Source organism: Opisthorchis viverrini (assembly GCF_000715545.1).
Source record: "Opisthorchis viverrini unplaced genomic scaffold opera_v5_151, whole genome shotgun sequence".
Taxonomy (NCBI): domain Eukaryota; kingdom Metazoa; phylum Platyhelminthes; class Trematoda; order Opisthorchiida; family Opisthorchiidae; genus Opisthorchis; species Opisthorchis viverrini.
In genome coordinates this window covers 554,948-571,295 of record NW_008751807.1, presented here as the reverse complement: position 1 = coordinate 571,295, position 16,348 = coordinate 554,948, and the positions used below count along the sequence as shown (strand labels likewise).

The 16,348-nt window shown below is 41.5% G+C and overlaps 1 protein-coding gene across 1 annotated transcript; it reads right to left on the bottom strand.

Annotated features, from left to right (window-relative positions):
- Positions 1-1,977: 1,977 nt before the first annotated feature.
- On the bottom strand, positions 1,978-15,538 carry T265_14167 (hypothetical protein; the record flags this gene model as incomplete). The annotated part of the gene is made up of 11 exons (XM_009172322.1): positions 1,978-2,073; positions 2,155-2,376; positions 4,045-4,335; positions 10,133-10,183; positions 10,628-10,772; positions 11,212-11,339; positions 11,375-11,501; positions 11,584-11,721; positions 14,260-14,384; positions 14,751-14,877; positions 15,333-15,538. Coding segments are annotated over 11 exons (1,656 nt in total), but the record flags the coding sequence as incomplete, so codon positions are not given.
- Positions 15,539-16,348: the final 810 nt, after the last annotated feature.

Below are 16,348 nucleotides of genomic sequence, written 5' to 3'. Positions count from 1 at the left end.
ACAATATATATATATATATATATATATATATATATATATATATATATATCATGGCTACAAACCGTGATCAAAGGTTTCCTGGGATTCAGTCACTCGGAGGTAGAGCCAACCTGGGTATCTAAACGACCTAATCGAAACCCACTCCTGGTCAACAGAACTTATGTTGGTGTTAGCGCAAATCTGACCGGCGCCTTCAGACATGTACCCAAAAACACAGTGACCAGGTTATCATTATTGATGGTGAAAACCTTACAACCAAATTACCAATCATAACAGATAACCCAATCACTATGTATACTGCCTGAGTTTTGAAACCTTCAAAGTCTACCAATTTTGGGCGTACAGAGTCCAAACACGCTGGTAAGTGAAAAACACGACCTACCGACAGGCTTCTACACCATCCACAGACCTCCACTGGGCCATCCGGATGCTTCGATGTTAGCAAGGCAGTATAGTCAGCAATTGATTTATTGAATAAATAGCTGCTTAATTAGGTGATGAGTTAATGATGGTGCCGATGCACGCATCCGCCTCCACTAATGAACAGAGTCATGAATGTCGATAAAACAAACGCTGTCATGATTACTCGTCATCATTAAATAATTGAATTTAAGTAATTGCCGAAATGCGGAATAAGCAACGCGAGGGACATATGATGTGAATACTGAAATAAGCCAACCAACCAAGAAGAGAAATCTCAAAAACAACAACGAATGGATGAGGAACCCATCAGTTTGCCAAGATAATCTGAATAAGAAAGACATATCTTTCAAAGGGCTCATATTTGACGTATCACAAAGATTAGCTTTCATGCCTGGAATACTTCCTGAAAAAGTACGGGCTGTAGGAGGATCTTGCTAAAAGCATCCGGTCAAAAAATTACGGATGATTAGCAGAGATGAAATCACATTGATTGCTTTCAAACGGAAATCCCGCGCCCCGAAAATATCCCATTACTTCCAGCGGTAAAGCGTGTGAGATTTAAGAGAGTAGGCCGGGTGAAAAAGGCCCAAAACGCTGGTTGAAAGAGAACCCTCCAAAGATAAAGGCAGTCCAACCGACGATTCAGGTGGAATGGCCAGTCCGCTGCAATATCGTTCTACAGAGATGAACAACTTTCATTCATAATAACTGGTTTTCGAAGGGAGCAAAGTGATTCTCCGATCAGGGTTTGCCTCAATATGGTGGTCAAAGCCGCTGATCTGACTACTGGTTCTAAAAAATCAGTAATAACAAGCAATCCATTGAAAGATGTTTCTTAACAAGTGTCCCTGCTGCAAACAATTTGATGGATGAGGAAATGTTTTTTTCTGGGGGGGAGCATTTTAGGCAAAACCATCTGAAACAAATTATTATAGCAAAATAACTGATAACCAAGAGAAGTTAAACCTGCCTTTCAATTTTTGGGTAAGTTACCTAATAAATGAAATGCGACATTACAAAAATCGGGTTCTCCTTCTATCCATCTGGTTGTTGAGCGGAAATGAGATATGTAACCAAAGCACAATCACAGGATTAGCTAAAATCCTCGTCTGTTAAGGTTTCCTCAAAAACCGAAGGCTTTGTACTGAACACAGATTTGGTTTGCCAACAGTAATTCACATACGTACTCGAATTCCTGTAGACTCCCTTTCCTGATTGAAAAAAATGGTTACGAGGAAACCAATGATAGTAAACATATTTGTTCTCCTATGGAATTAAACGTTATTCGTCTGTTGTTTGCTGTCACGGCATCGAGCACACTGTCTGGTAAGTTTTCGACATAATGTGAGCCGGTGATTCAGCTTCATATCTGTCACCCATAACGTCATTACCAGAGCTGAAATAAAAAGTATACTGAGAATATCATCATCTATAAAACAGAAGAGATACGGGGGGAGGATTGTTGAATGGTCGGGTATTTTTAGAGACTCAAGCGCACAGCATATTAATAAGTGTGTTGAGTTTCAATTAGTGAGTTGCTCACACTAGCTTACCTCCAGTTACCAGAACAAAACACGTTGAGAACTGAACTACGTAAGGCTGCTCCGGAAGAAACGTTTGGAAAATGCCACACAACAAGCTCCCAAAAGACTAGATAAAGGAAAGATGAAGCAAAAATCAGCATCGTCTACGCAAAACGGAAATACACAAACACTAGTATTGTTTACTTACGAATGCACTGTACACGACTCCATAGTTTGTCGCAACGTTCTTCTGACCAAATAGTATAGCCGTTGCGGACGGTATGATGGTTAACACACCGCTCAAACTGAACCACAGTAGGCAAACCCAAATGACATAAAGAATTCGGAGGGCTGTTCCGCCGGCAAGATATAAATGGGGAAAAGTGACCAGGACCACTGCCCAAATCGACAGTAAGATGCACAGAGGGAGCTATAGCACATGAAAAGAAAAATTACAAGTAAGCCTTCTGGTACCGATTGTTCGTTTCTATTTAGGGAAAACAATAACGCTATTTCTGAGTACACAGTGACCACATCTGTGAGAATATTTTGCTAGTGAAAACATTCCCTTACACATGCAAGCCAGCATGTATTTCCACTTGTACACTCAGGCGAGAAGTGAAATTTTTAGGCAATCGATACCAGGTCGTCCTGAAGAAAGCGGAATCGGTAGTTGGTTTTTCAGCAAAATTTCATCCCTCCTGGATAATGTGTGGTAGGGAGATAGTTCTTGAGTGCTTTTCCATGTGCAGCGTAAATCTAACTTTGTGTGGCACATGCATCTGAAGCATACCACAGTTGAAACTTTTAGCCACTGACACTTGGAGTCTTTTGTTGCACCGTGAAAATTTGTAGTTGATAGTTTACCTTCAAGCAATCAACTTGTTCGGAGTAGTGTTTGGTAAAAACGGAGCAATACGGTGGCCCTTCATGTGCCGATGCTGGAACATGCTAATTGTGTGACAGTGGAGTTTTCCTAGCCCTAGATTAGCCGCTGTCAATAGCATACTTTTAGTAGTTTTGTCGTCCATAGGACAAAACTGTCAGTTACGTAGGCCAACTGTCGGAACGAATGGTAGCCAGCGTTAATGACGGAGTCACAACGAAAAAGTTTTGCTCACACAAAAAATCACATGCCTGCAAGCGCCTGACATAAGTTATTAAAAGAAAGATCAGAACGATGTAACCTTTTAAACGAATGGTATTGTGAATGGTTACTTTGGGCAACATTCTGCTCTGTATTCCACGAAATGAATGCTACAAATACCAAGCAAACAAAATTCTACCAGAAGTTGTTACGGATGTGGTGAGTTCTGCCCCTGTGTTAAACGTCGTCTTCGTGACATTGTGTCACACTTTCGGTTGCATTAAGCACTGTGCTAGACTACAGCTTGTACATAATCATCGTCATCAAAGAAGATTCTACCTTTCAAATACATCCATTGAAAAATGTCATGAAAATATAACGTTTTCCATGATCAAAAACAGTATGGCACTCTGACACAATCACTTCAAGTTACAATCGCTCAAGGCGAGTTTGCTGAGGCAGTCAGTCCGTGCTTTTGTTTTATTGTGTATGTTACGCCTACTCATAATGGTTTAATTAAGTACTTGGTGTGTTTCGTTTAGCTCCAAGCATAGGTCAACAGAAACCAAGTATTCTAAAAATATCCATATTTAAGTCAAGAATTGAAGCTACCGAGCCGAATATCATGCTCAGTGGATGTGATTACGCTTACACATGCTAGTCAAAACCCATCAGTCCACAAAGAGTAACGTGCGCTTAGTGAACATTTGCAGCAGTTTTTGTCGGGAGGTTCTTAGGCATGAACAAGTAACCAGAAGGAAAACCACTGTTGACTAGTTTTTCAAGTCCGCGTGGCACGAATGATAAAGTATAGTTGAGAAATTCGCCCATGTATTCTGATTTTTGTGCGTCCGTAACCTGCTTCATTCAAGAAGTATTTGCCTTCAGTTCCTTAGAGCTTTTGGCATCGTGGTGTTCCTTTAAAAACCTACTTAGCTGAATCATTTTCTCGAATCGCGTATCTGCCAAATAACCAGTACCGTGTGAAAATTCCTCGATCAAATGGCTCACCTTGAATGAAAACTTGTCGACGACTAAACCCCAAAAGATTCTACCACCCGAGTTGAACGCAGACGAAACGGTTGCAACAGCGGACAGAAAACGATCATCGGTGATGTAAGCTTGTCCGAATAGCTGTAGTCGAGAAAGATAAAGGGTCTGACGGCTAGTGAAAATGCATTTGGTGGACAAGGCGATAAGAAAGGATGTGTTGTCGCAGCTGGACACTTGCCTTATATGCGGATGCGATAATGGTGATTGGAATGGCCGCAAATAGCAGAATAAGCCATAGGAGGTAGAAATCTAGGCGATGAATCAGATCCTTTGGCTTCAATTCGACTACTCTGAAATGGAAGTAGATAAAATGCACCACTTGATTGGATAGTCAATTTCTGATTTCCACGTCACAAAACGTTCAGTATGTAACTACGCATTGTGTATAGCCCATGACTCCAACTTTTCCTTCTTAACTGAATGTCCGAACCTCATTTTCTAGGGATTCGTTTTTCATTGTGTGCCAAAGTGAAAATAGGCAACGCTGTGTGTGTAGACTAAGTGCCTCAATCAGTGATATACTAGAGTAGGTGGTATGTGTTCTCTACGGAAATGTTTTTAAAACGAGGGCTATTCATCGGGTTCCTTTTTTTGGGGCTATTAGGGTGAGTGTTGTCCCCGATTTTACTGCAGACTTATGTTCATGTTGTACGCGAAATTGTATACGCATGGTAAAATGTAGTTATTAACAGAACACCTTGGTGCCAACGATAGACTCAACTGAAACTTTTCGTTCCCGACATCCTTTACCTGAACACTTGTTTCATTTGGCAATCTTTTTGAAAAACCCACGTATATTTTACTGACATCATCAGAGTGACGAACGACCGATTCACAGGAATCTCTGATTAACTCTAAAGTGATCTGCAAAACGCATATCCGGAAGGCTAGACCTTCATACTAAGACCGCGATTAAATCACATGTGACAAATAAAAGCACTTAGTAGGGTAATTGCTACGAAGGAAATGTAGAACAGTGTGAGAGAAAAACGCAGTCATATCGGAAAATGGTCTAGTTGCTCAGAATTGTACCGATATGAAAATTGTGAATCACTTTGTATTGTAAACAAAAGCGGGCTACCACTCAATATAATTGTGATATTATCTATCTTATTCACCATAAAAAACAATCAAGCCTAGTCGTGGATCACGTAGTTGTTGATCTTTTCGCCGGCAACTTGCAGACGTTTCGTCATCAATTGTGCAGGCATCATTAGTAGGCGCAATAGACCAATGGCTTGATCCCTGGCATTTATTTCAAAGTTCGTATTACTCAGTTTTGAAACAGACGTCAGCAGGCTTCAACTGTTGAAGTTTGTTTCAACAAATCATGAATTTTCAGGAAGTAGATGGATCATGTGACCACTCGCGTTATGCTTTTGTTCACCTCACAGCTATTTTTGGGGCATAATCAGAACAGAAATTGACCGACATTGCGTCACTCCTTTTCTCTTGAATGCTACATGCTCTAATATATACAGAGTCACAATTATCTTTTTAAAAACGAGCTCTTCCATCCAAGTCACCTGATTATATCTTGTCAAGCAAGTGTTTGCTGCCAGCCTACTGGGGTTTCCAGAGCAGATTGATTTCTTTTCTGACGTTCATATCACACGTCTGGAGTTAACCAACTATTTCAACAACCTCAGGTTATCCTCTCTTCTCACAGCTTCAGATTTTAATGACGCACTAAGGCAGGCGTTCATATATTTGTATAAATTTTATTCCCACGTCTTAATGAAAAATCCACATCTCTATATCCATGCACTAAATGTTTCATCAGTGTCCATATTACTGCTAATAAAAGGACAATAAAGAGCTTTGTGGTATTTGCACAATTTGATGCTCACGCTAGATAACTGAAAGAGACTATAAAAGATTTTAACTCATAAGGCGGCGTTCCCGTTACTGCAATCAACCATTTTCGAGCAATTCTACAATCAATTTAATAAAAGTCAAACATTGGAACATCTAACGTTGGATACTTATGAAAAAATCAAACTGCAGAAAGAAGGCCTAACTGTCAAAAGGACCAAATTTCGGATTACTAAGTAACTGCAACGACTAAAACACGGTGGTATCCACTTGTCCCTGAATCCAATGGGCCTGAAAGTTTCTATTTTTTGCCAAAAACACATGTACGGCTCATCGTGGACTATACTGCCTGTTTAACTCACAACCTATCCAAATACTCAGGTGTCCTTATTGAATCTTCGTTATCAGCTAGCTGTTACGTCACGTGAATAGTCCTTTTGACTTCGTTAATATACTTCACTATAGCCACATCAAATATGATGAATTGGCGGTCAGCTTTGACATAACAGCTCTGTATACTAGCGTACCAGTTAATGTCTGTTTAGCTTTCACGTCCTCTATGTTGTTCGACAACATGCTCCTACTTTACATAAGGCCTTGTGTACCGTTGATATTATTACTGATGTTGAACTGTGTCTAGGCACCACATACTTCACATTTCAATATGCACTCTGTAGACACACTGATGGTGTCGTCGTAGGATCTCCAGTATCACCCATGGTAGCTAATCTTTTCTCGCGCCATGTTCAAACTAAGACCTTACGTGACTTTGTCCATTCACCGTACACCTGACCGAGATTCGTTGGCCACATGTTTGCTATCATATCAGCCACACAGTGGCATGTCTTTCTAAACTGCTCGAACGGACAATGCAGTAGTATGAAATTCACGGTAGAGGCTGATGCTGAAGAGATTACTCTTAATTTCCTGAACTGCAAGCCATCTGCTAACACGAACAATGGCGTCTCAGTGGGAATCCGTGGAAAATCCACACATTCAGACAGGCACTTTCACCATGAGTTTTCGCATCCACATTACGTCAAGCGTGCAGTCGTCGGATCGCTAGTGAATCGTGTCTAGTTATTGTGCTCGGATGAGTCTACACGATCAGGTGAACCAAAACAATTGAGAAATGAATACTCCATAAGGTTCATTGTCCGGAACAGGGAGACATAAACCCAGTGGTCACCTCGTAAAGGCTAAGTACCCTATCGAACCGCAACAGCACAGATTGCTTCTAACAAATCCCTGTGCAGGATGTCCAGTTAAATATGTATAGGCCAGACAGCCAGACAGCTCCAAGTGCGAATCGTGGAGTACAAACGCCACACGTGGTTTGCTTCACGAAGTCTAACTGAGTTTTAAAAAAATGCTTGAACGCGAATCAGCAAATGCACTCCAACATAGTGGCGCCCGGCGTTCGCACAATAGAATTGAATTTTCGAAGGCTACGACGTATCCCTGATGGACTAAAAGGGATAGGAAATGGATTTCAGGATATGAGTCCAAACTTTTGAGCCCCATCTAGGCATCGCGAGTTCTCAGCGATGCTAGGGAAGTTTTCCGTTAGAGGTATGATTACTTCAGTGGACAATCAAATTTGGTGAGCTGCGAAAATATGAACGTAGATTAGGATGGGCTTTGGTTTGAAACACATTCGCAACAAAATACAATATTTCGGGGTTAAAAGTTTTATTCCAATTGCATCCACTTGTCCCTGAATCCAATGGGCCTGAAAGTTTCTATTTTTTGCCAAAAACACATGTACGGCTCATCGTGGACTATACTGCCTGTTTAACTCACAACCTATTCAAATACTCAGGTGTCCTTATTGAATCTTCGTTATCAGCTAGCTGTTACGTCACGTGAATAGTCCTTTTGACTTCGTTAATATACTTCACTATAGCCACATCAAATATGATGAATTGGCGGTCAGCTTTGACATAACAGCTCTGTATACTAGCGTACCAGTTAATGTCTGTTTAGCTTTCACGTCCTCTATGTTGTTCGACAACATGCTCCTACTTTACATAAGGCCTTGTGTACCGTTGATATTATTACTGATGTTGAACTGTGTCTAGGCACCACATACTTCACATTTCAATATGCACTCTGTAGACACACTGATGGTGTCGTCGTAGGATCTCCAGTATCACCCATGGTAGCTAATCTTTTCTCGCGCCATGTTCAAACTAAGACCTTACGTGACTTTGTCCATTCACCGTACACCTGACCGAGATTCGTTGGCCACATGTTTGCTATCATATCAGCCACACAGTGGCATGTCTTTCTAAACTGCTCGAACGGACAATGCAGTAGTATGAAATTCACGGTAGAGGCTGATGCTGAAGAGATTACTCTTAATTTCCTGAACTGCAAGCCATCTGCTAACACGAACAATGGCGTCTCAGTGGGAATCCGTGGAAAATCCACACATTCAGACAGGCACTTTCACCATGAGTTTTCGCATCCACATTACGTCAAGCGTGCAGTCGTCGGATCGCTAGTGAATCGTGTCTAGTTATTGTGCTCGGATGAGTCTACACGATCAGGTGAACCAAAACAATTGAGAAATGAATACTCCATAAGGTTCATTGTCCGGAACAGGGAGATATAAACCCAGTGGTCACCTCGTAAAGGCTAAGTACCCTATCGAACCGCAACAGCACAGATTGCTTCTAACAAATCCCTGTGCAGGATGTCCAGTTAAATATGTATAGGCCAGACAGCCAGACAGCTCCAAGTGCGAATCGTGGAGTACAAACGCCACACGTGGTTTGCTTCACGAAGTCTAACTGAGTTTTAAAAAAATGCTTGAACGCGAATCAGCAAATGCACTCCAACATAGTGGCGCCCGGCGTTCGCACAATAGAATTGAATTTTCGAAGGCTACGACGTATCCCTGATGGACTAAAAGGGATAGGAAATGGATTTCAGGATATGAGTCCAAACTTTTGAGCCCCATCTAGGCATCGCGAGTTCTCAGCGATGCTAGGGAAGTTTTCCGTTAGAGGTATGATTACTTCAGTGGACAATCCAAATTTGGTAGCTGCGAAAATATGAACGTAGATTAGGATGGGCTTTGGTTTGAAACACATTCGCAACAAAATACAATATTTCGGGGTTAAAAGTTTTATTCCAATTGCACTGTGCGGCCAATGGGCCGCCACATACTTGAGTCATGATATCAAATCAACTTCAATGGTACACGCGTACTCCACTCAGGATTCAAGTCACATGTGGAACAAGCGTGCCCTGAAGTGCTAGAGATCAACAGACAACCATCTTGAATCTGTTGTAGTGATGGTGTCAGCATCTGGAATGCCTCCACGTGCTTGTAGGGATCTTAGCTAGATGTCAAACGGGACTCCAATCACAACCATCACAACAGCCGTAGGCATATCCTAATCAAAATACACAGAATCACGCGCAGGTATTCACAGAGCTAACGCACCCACACCCACTGGCCACACTGACTGCCAACTGACCCGAGGAACACACAAATCAGCGGAGGCAATGATGTCGTCCCTGACTCGCACTTAGTTAGTTGTAGAATCCCCATAAAAGTTTTCTCACGACAAGAAAGGCGTCCGATTAAAACATCCTACTTCACTACGATGTGTTTTGACTTTTAGATTCTATATTATACACCACATGCCTTTCGATCATTTTAGCGATATCTGAGCTAGTTATGACCGGAACTTCCAAAGCAGACCACGTTTCTCCATCAAGCGTCAACTTGTTAACAGTCTAAGTTTCAATATACTAATAAGAATCTTTAAGAAACTGAAGGGTCAACATGAACCCCAACAGGGACAAGTACGAGATAGCCCAGTGGTTAAAGCGCGAATCAACTTTCCGGAAGATCCATGGTCAAAACGTGGCCTATGTTCTCAGCTTCGTCTGTCTAGGCTTGGGCAACCTGACTGTCTCAGCCCGCGCGCTTTGTTCGGGTGTCATGGCAGCTAGGCGCCGAAAGGGCATTAAAGCTGAACTATCCTTGATATTATTCATATATATACAACAGATCAGGACAATGTGCTTGGGAAAATACACTCTGCTTACAAAGAAGCTATTTCAAATTTTTAAACGAAATACACAATGATGTACTTACTCTTCGAGTGACTTCTCCTGGAACGTACAGTAAGGAAAATTAGTAAAGAATATTTCGTATTTGTTCTGGATGTGTTATGTGCACCACAGGGGCTGTGTACAAGTCAAACTGACTCACATTTTCAATTTCTTCTTCCTCGACCCTTATTTCTTCTTCTTCTCCGGGTTTCTAGTTTGGATATCGAGAATGGTAAAGTTTGTACTAAGGTTTTCACAAACATCGTTTAAGGGGACATATACTGACAAGAAAGCTTTAACGATGAGCTCAGAACACGCATACCGGTCTTTATTTCCATTAAGGAATCTAGGTGGATATATGGGTTGGAAATCAAGAATGACTTCGACCGTTCAATAGCAAAGTATTATATGCATTCTCGTCATCTCTAGTTGTATCGATATCTAGCCTAAGTCACGTACATTACCTCAGATCATTCGGTAGATGAACGGCTGACTTATAGCTCCTCATGATTCGGCAATTTCCCAAAAGGCTAACAGATATTTTCTCCAGTCTCAATAGTCTGCCGATCTGTCGGGCCACGGAATTTATGCTTTAGGATAAACAGGTTCATAAGGTCAACTTTCACGCTGTTTTTGCTCACACACAAGTCCTCACTATGTCATGCATGAGTGTTGATCTCACCTTTGAAGGTCTCTGTTGCATTAAACAAAACCCGATTATTTGTATCCCCAGCAGAACTCCACCACAGAGTAGAAAGCATTTCGGTAGGCGGTTGAGCACACTGTCGTCCACGAATCTCCTGTAATGGTTGGCAAAACAGATAAGATTTATGAATAAATGTAACATCCTCATTGCTACATTATCGTACAACTTCGGTGGGCACTGTACACCACCGCATGCAAACTTAAGAACCGTTTATTTGAGTACTGAGCATTTGTCCTTATCTCTTGCGTAAAATAGAGATGCTTCAAGTAATAAAATCATACTTTCCATGAGTATGTATCTGGTAAACCACATAAGCCTGCGGATAAGAACTATCGATTACATGTTAATTTTAAATTCATTGAAACCCCAGGTAGACGCTACATGACCGGGAAGTTCTGAGTGGCAGGCCAGTCAATCGACACAACCAACGTATATTACTGTCGATTCATTTATTTTATTTCTATGTAGTACAACCCTATTCCTCATTTTTGTTATTTTGGTTTTGCGTCTATACCACTTTGCTTGTTTTTGACCTGAACATAAACCGTTCTTTGACCTTGTCATCGGACGTGTTGTTTAAGTCAATATGTTGTTTCGCTATCTTGTAAACACGTGGCTTTGAGTCGGTGTGGACTTTGGGGTCCGTTAGTAATAAGCAGTTCTTAAACCGGTAAACAGAAGGCAGCATAGTCCCACGATTTCAGGTTTGTACAGTTTTATTATTTTACTATTGTATTTATAGTACCGCATTTGTAGATAAACCTCCATTTGAACGATTTGACTTTCGGAGTTTGCGCGTAACTCAACGTGGTCCAACAGATTGCTGGAAACAAACTATAAGTACTGGGCAGTCGTTCGAGGCGTCGGGCGTCCTGCTCACATCACTCAAGCGCAAACACATTCACCTGTTCAGACATAAAAATTCGGGTGAGTCCAATGTGCGCTGGTGACTCATTGGTAACACGCTCACCTCGCACATCAAATGTTCACACCCATGGGATAAACACTGGATACATGGAGACATGGGATACACTGCTGATGAGCTCTAACTAGGGCAAAACTCGAGTCCAGTGTCCCCCCTTGGTGTGGACTCACCTGGATGAGTGCGCGAGGGCAGGAGGTCATTTATTCAAACGAGAGTCATGTGAGTATATTTTCTAAAAAAATTCCACAACCACCAACACCTGAAACCACTGATTGTCCGTCCAATCGGTCACATCTTGTTGACCTGCGAGGTCGACAATTTCCAAGTGCACGTAGCGGAGCGTTGTCGGGATCATTTTCAAAACAGAACCGACGCCATGCCGCAATTGCTTCACGGTTAGTTTTGTAGTTATATGCGGTTCCCTATCAATAATTAGCTTGAACACAGCCTATATAATCCCGTTTTGCTTGCTAAAATTATTTTGCCATGTAAGTCTTGTTTAGGTCAAGCGGCGTGATAAGAACTCACGACATTTTAACAAAAGTTGCACAACCGTCCAGCCATAAATTAACAATGGTCCAGTTGTTTCTGGACCGTGTTTCTTGCTCACAGAGAACCAGGCATCTGAGTTTGGGAGATTTCGACGCACGAGTGTATGCAGTACACGTGCGACATTTCTCTACGTTACCCGACGAGGATCGTTCAGACAGGCAGACGCCATGTGTCTAGATAAACGAAGTTTCTAATGCTTAACTCGTTCACTAACTTCGCCAACACTAGTGACGACAAATGGCAGTCATTTTGCCCACTCATTTAATTTCAGCGTATAAGGACACCCACGGTAAAATTCACCATTCTGCGGAACCTGTCTACTCTCCGCTAAAGTGTACAGACCCACTAAGAATGCCTGAAAAACTACGAGCTGACGCGGTCGAGTATATCGGTTTTAGCCTCTAAAGTGTATGGAACCTGTCTACTCTCCGCTAAAGAGTACAGACCCACTAAGAATGCCTGAAAACCCCGAGTTGACGCGGTTGAGTATATCGGTTTTAGCCTCTAAAGTGTAGCTAACTTTACTATGAAACTGGGTGAGTGAGTCTAATCACTCGGTTACCAAAGGTATCGAGCTGCGTATTCGTGGTTATGGCGGTTTTCGTTCTTTGCCAATATATTGATATCACTCCTTCGGTCCACAACGTCATATTCGAGCATCCTATATTTGTTGGCTGGGGTGTAATGAAAATGTCGTCTTCTTGTCGCCTATAGGTAAGTGAGAATTATTGATCTTAATGTGTTTGAGGGAATCTAAGATAAGTAATTTGCAAATCCCTCATGGCATCAGAATAGTCAGAAAGTCAGATGTGGCACCTGGATATCCCCAATGGGATCCATTTCTACAGAAAATTACCAAACACCCTGAACTGTGTTCATTAAAGCTTTTTGTGTACCCTCTCAACCCAGTAAGAGGAAATCGCTGGATTGCCGTCGCAATCTCGCCTTTATGGTAGGAATAATAACATTTATGTGTCCCTTAGCTGTGAGAACATTTAAGGTATTGCAGCTGAAGACTATCTCAGCTTCTTCGAGTTGTTTTGTGCCGCCCGTGAATCTCAAATGGAATAGTAACGTGAAAATGTATGACTCATCACAAATACATAACCTTGGTAGTACTATGGTGCTAATTTTAACAGGTGGAATGCCATGCTGGCACATATATTTAAGTTATGTATGGATCATCACGCGCTGAATAAGCAGCTGTTCTAGACCAACTTTTTGTCACCTATCAGGTAGTGAGATGAGATTTCATCTAATCCGAGGGGGGCCAACCACCCAGTTTGGCCAGTCGATTTTTTGCAATAATTAACATAATCCGACCGAAATCTATCTAAAAATTTTCACCCAAAACACTATACTCAGATCTTCTTCCTTGAAACGAATGATTGGTTGATTGAATTTGACTTGAAATGTATGTTCATGGACTGTATTGGGAAGGACTGGTAAAGATGAAAAAGGAAAAGATAGTAGTTGTGTCTTCAGCGCAAGCATCTTTTCGCCTTTCTCTCAAAAATTGAAAACTCAGCTCAAAAGTCTCACCACTCATCTCATCAAGAAAAATCATAGGATCTCAATGAAGTAGACGTGTCTATTTTGAGCAAGCTGAAATCAAACGGATTACTTATTCTTTCTCAGCAGTAAAACGGTTCGAATAATCTCGCAATCCGTTCTAATACCGTAGATCCTCGAAATGTGAAAGAATGATCCTTTGCAAAAAACATCCTTGCTCTTTTCAGGGTCATCGGTATGTTCATGTCTTTGGTATAAGTGCCTACAGCTGCTGTGCGGTTTTTCCCTTGACATATTTCATCAACCTGAAAAACATTAGCCATGAGCAGGTAGGCGTTTTCTTGCAGATGAACTAGTTTAGAGGCAGAGTCTTTGACCGCATTACACTGGTTTTTCAGCGTCGGAAATTTCGACCGTTACGTTGATGACAATGGCAGGCTTCTGTTGCGTTAAAATGCGTGACATAGAAATTATGTGGGTGTGACGCTATTTCCCTTGGCTAACTACAGACTGCTTTGTCTTGCAACCGGCGTGTGTAGCACATTGTACACTTCTTCGTTGCTTTAATGGTCACTTACCAAGCACCACTTACCCGTTAACCGTGGGGATATTATCCGGGTTGATGAAAGACATTTGTATTGGAGTGAAGATCAGAGCACCCAAACCGAAACCACCAACAACCAGTCCAAATATTAGTGGGCGCCGGGTTGGAAACCACTAAAATTGAAGCACGACAGGCCGGGTCTTGAGAAATCCATTTTTAGGACTAAAGTATTCTGAAAAATATCCCTGTACTATAACCTGCGCTATTTGAATACGGCTTTCATGGCTGTCATGGGAAAAATAAATCACTACTTAATTGGTGGTCTTCAATTCTGTTAAAAAGTCAGTGTACGCGATGGAGATACAGACGACTTATTTGTGAGAACAGACTTCAGACGAACTATCTCTGGGGGTTGAGCAATTTCGTCATGGTGATAGAAACCCTTTGGCAGCCAGAATATAGAATGCGTCCTTCGAATAACCCCTTGGGTCATCAAAAGATGTGAAGGACTGATTTACTAAAGGTAAGACGGAACTCACTCCAGTCGCCACACCAAAAATTACGGAGTAACCAAATCCAAACCCAGCACCTTGAACTAGTGCGTAGGTCAAAATGACTCCTGTGTAGGACCTCAAAACGGTAACGTATGTCAGCAGTACGGATCCACTGAAACAGAAGACAAACACATTGATCAGATAAAATAACACTGGCCCGGATAAACAGATGGTCTGGCGGACAAGATGGCAGCTCCAAGCTCAGTCGAAGGATTTTTTGGAGACTGGTTAAAGCATTTATGATGGTTACTTATTATCCGTGTTGCTTCGTTAAGAAGAGTCTTCAATTTATGGAAACAGTGCATTATGAGCCACCTATGTATCTAAGGGGCCACCCCTTAGTTTATTTTGTATATTCTTCATTGATAAAGTCGATCAAATTTGCGAGTACCTATAGAGTGAGCAAGTGGTTTGTAAACTTGACCGTGAATTTTTATCTGTCTGACAAACGCCTTGGTGGATCAATTTGCTTGACATTTCTTTCAGACGCTGAAACCAAGGAGACCCAGATCAGAAAGGAACATTTTCTTTTCAAGCACATATGAAAATGTACGTAACATAACTCACCTATGAACTACGCACGAAATTCCAACGACCGGACGGAAACCAATTTTCTGAGAAACAAGGCCACCAATGGGCATCATAACGCCCTGCATAACCAGCGCGATCGCCGATAACCAGATTGTAAGCTTTTTATCTGCATTCGGGTCCACTCGAGCTCTCACGTAACTGTATATGTATGGAGTCATATTGGCTAAACATAGGTTGACCATTATCATTGAACCCACCAACAGTATAAAAGTAACCGAATGAGAAATGAATCAACATTCCACCAATCACGGTCATAATGCCCTTGCACAAAAATTTCTTTTCCGGACTCTGCAATATTCATTATTTTGAGGCCGAATGTTTCATCTCACCATTTTCCGCTTGATAATCGATGCGGTCACAATTGCGATATCCAGTGATACTGATTTTCAAGTCAGGTCCATTGAGGCCTACATTTTTGGTGTAGGAGAAGAGCCATTGATATGGGTGAGGAACAGAACATACACTACGGATATGAGATTCCTATTGTTTGCATCTGCTACACAACAGAACCAGAAAATTCTAGATTTTTCCATTTACATACCTTAACTCTCCAGATTCAGTCAGATTCAGTCAATCGCAAAGTTGGGTAAAAACGGATTTTTTCCAACCAGCCGTTTGGTTTGAAATTGAGATAAGACGTTTGGCGTTTTACGGATAGAAACCTAAAAATGTATTCAAAAAAGTGGCACACACAATTTTCTTTTGAAAGTCTGAGAAGGAAGAAGTGGATTTCTTTTGTTTACCATCAGATTCGAGAACAGGTAGCTTGTGAATCACAGTCTGACTAAAAATGATGAACTCTCTGACACTTCATTTTAGTATCTGTGTCCATCGCTACCGTTGCACCGGTTTTGTCAGCTAATTTGCTGTACATTTTTGTCTTCTATTTTAGCGCGTTCTTAGTCTGCACCAGACGGGAATCAGCAGCAAAAAACGCGGAATCACTATTTTGATGGCTAACAAACATCTGTTCACATATTGTAAATTATGAA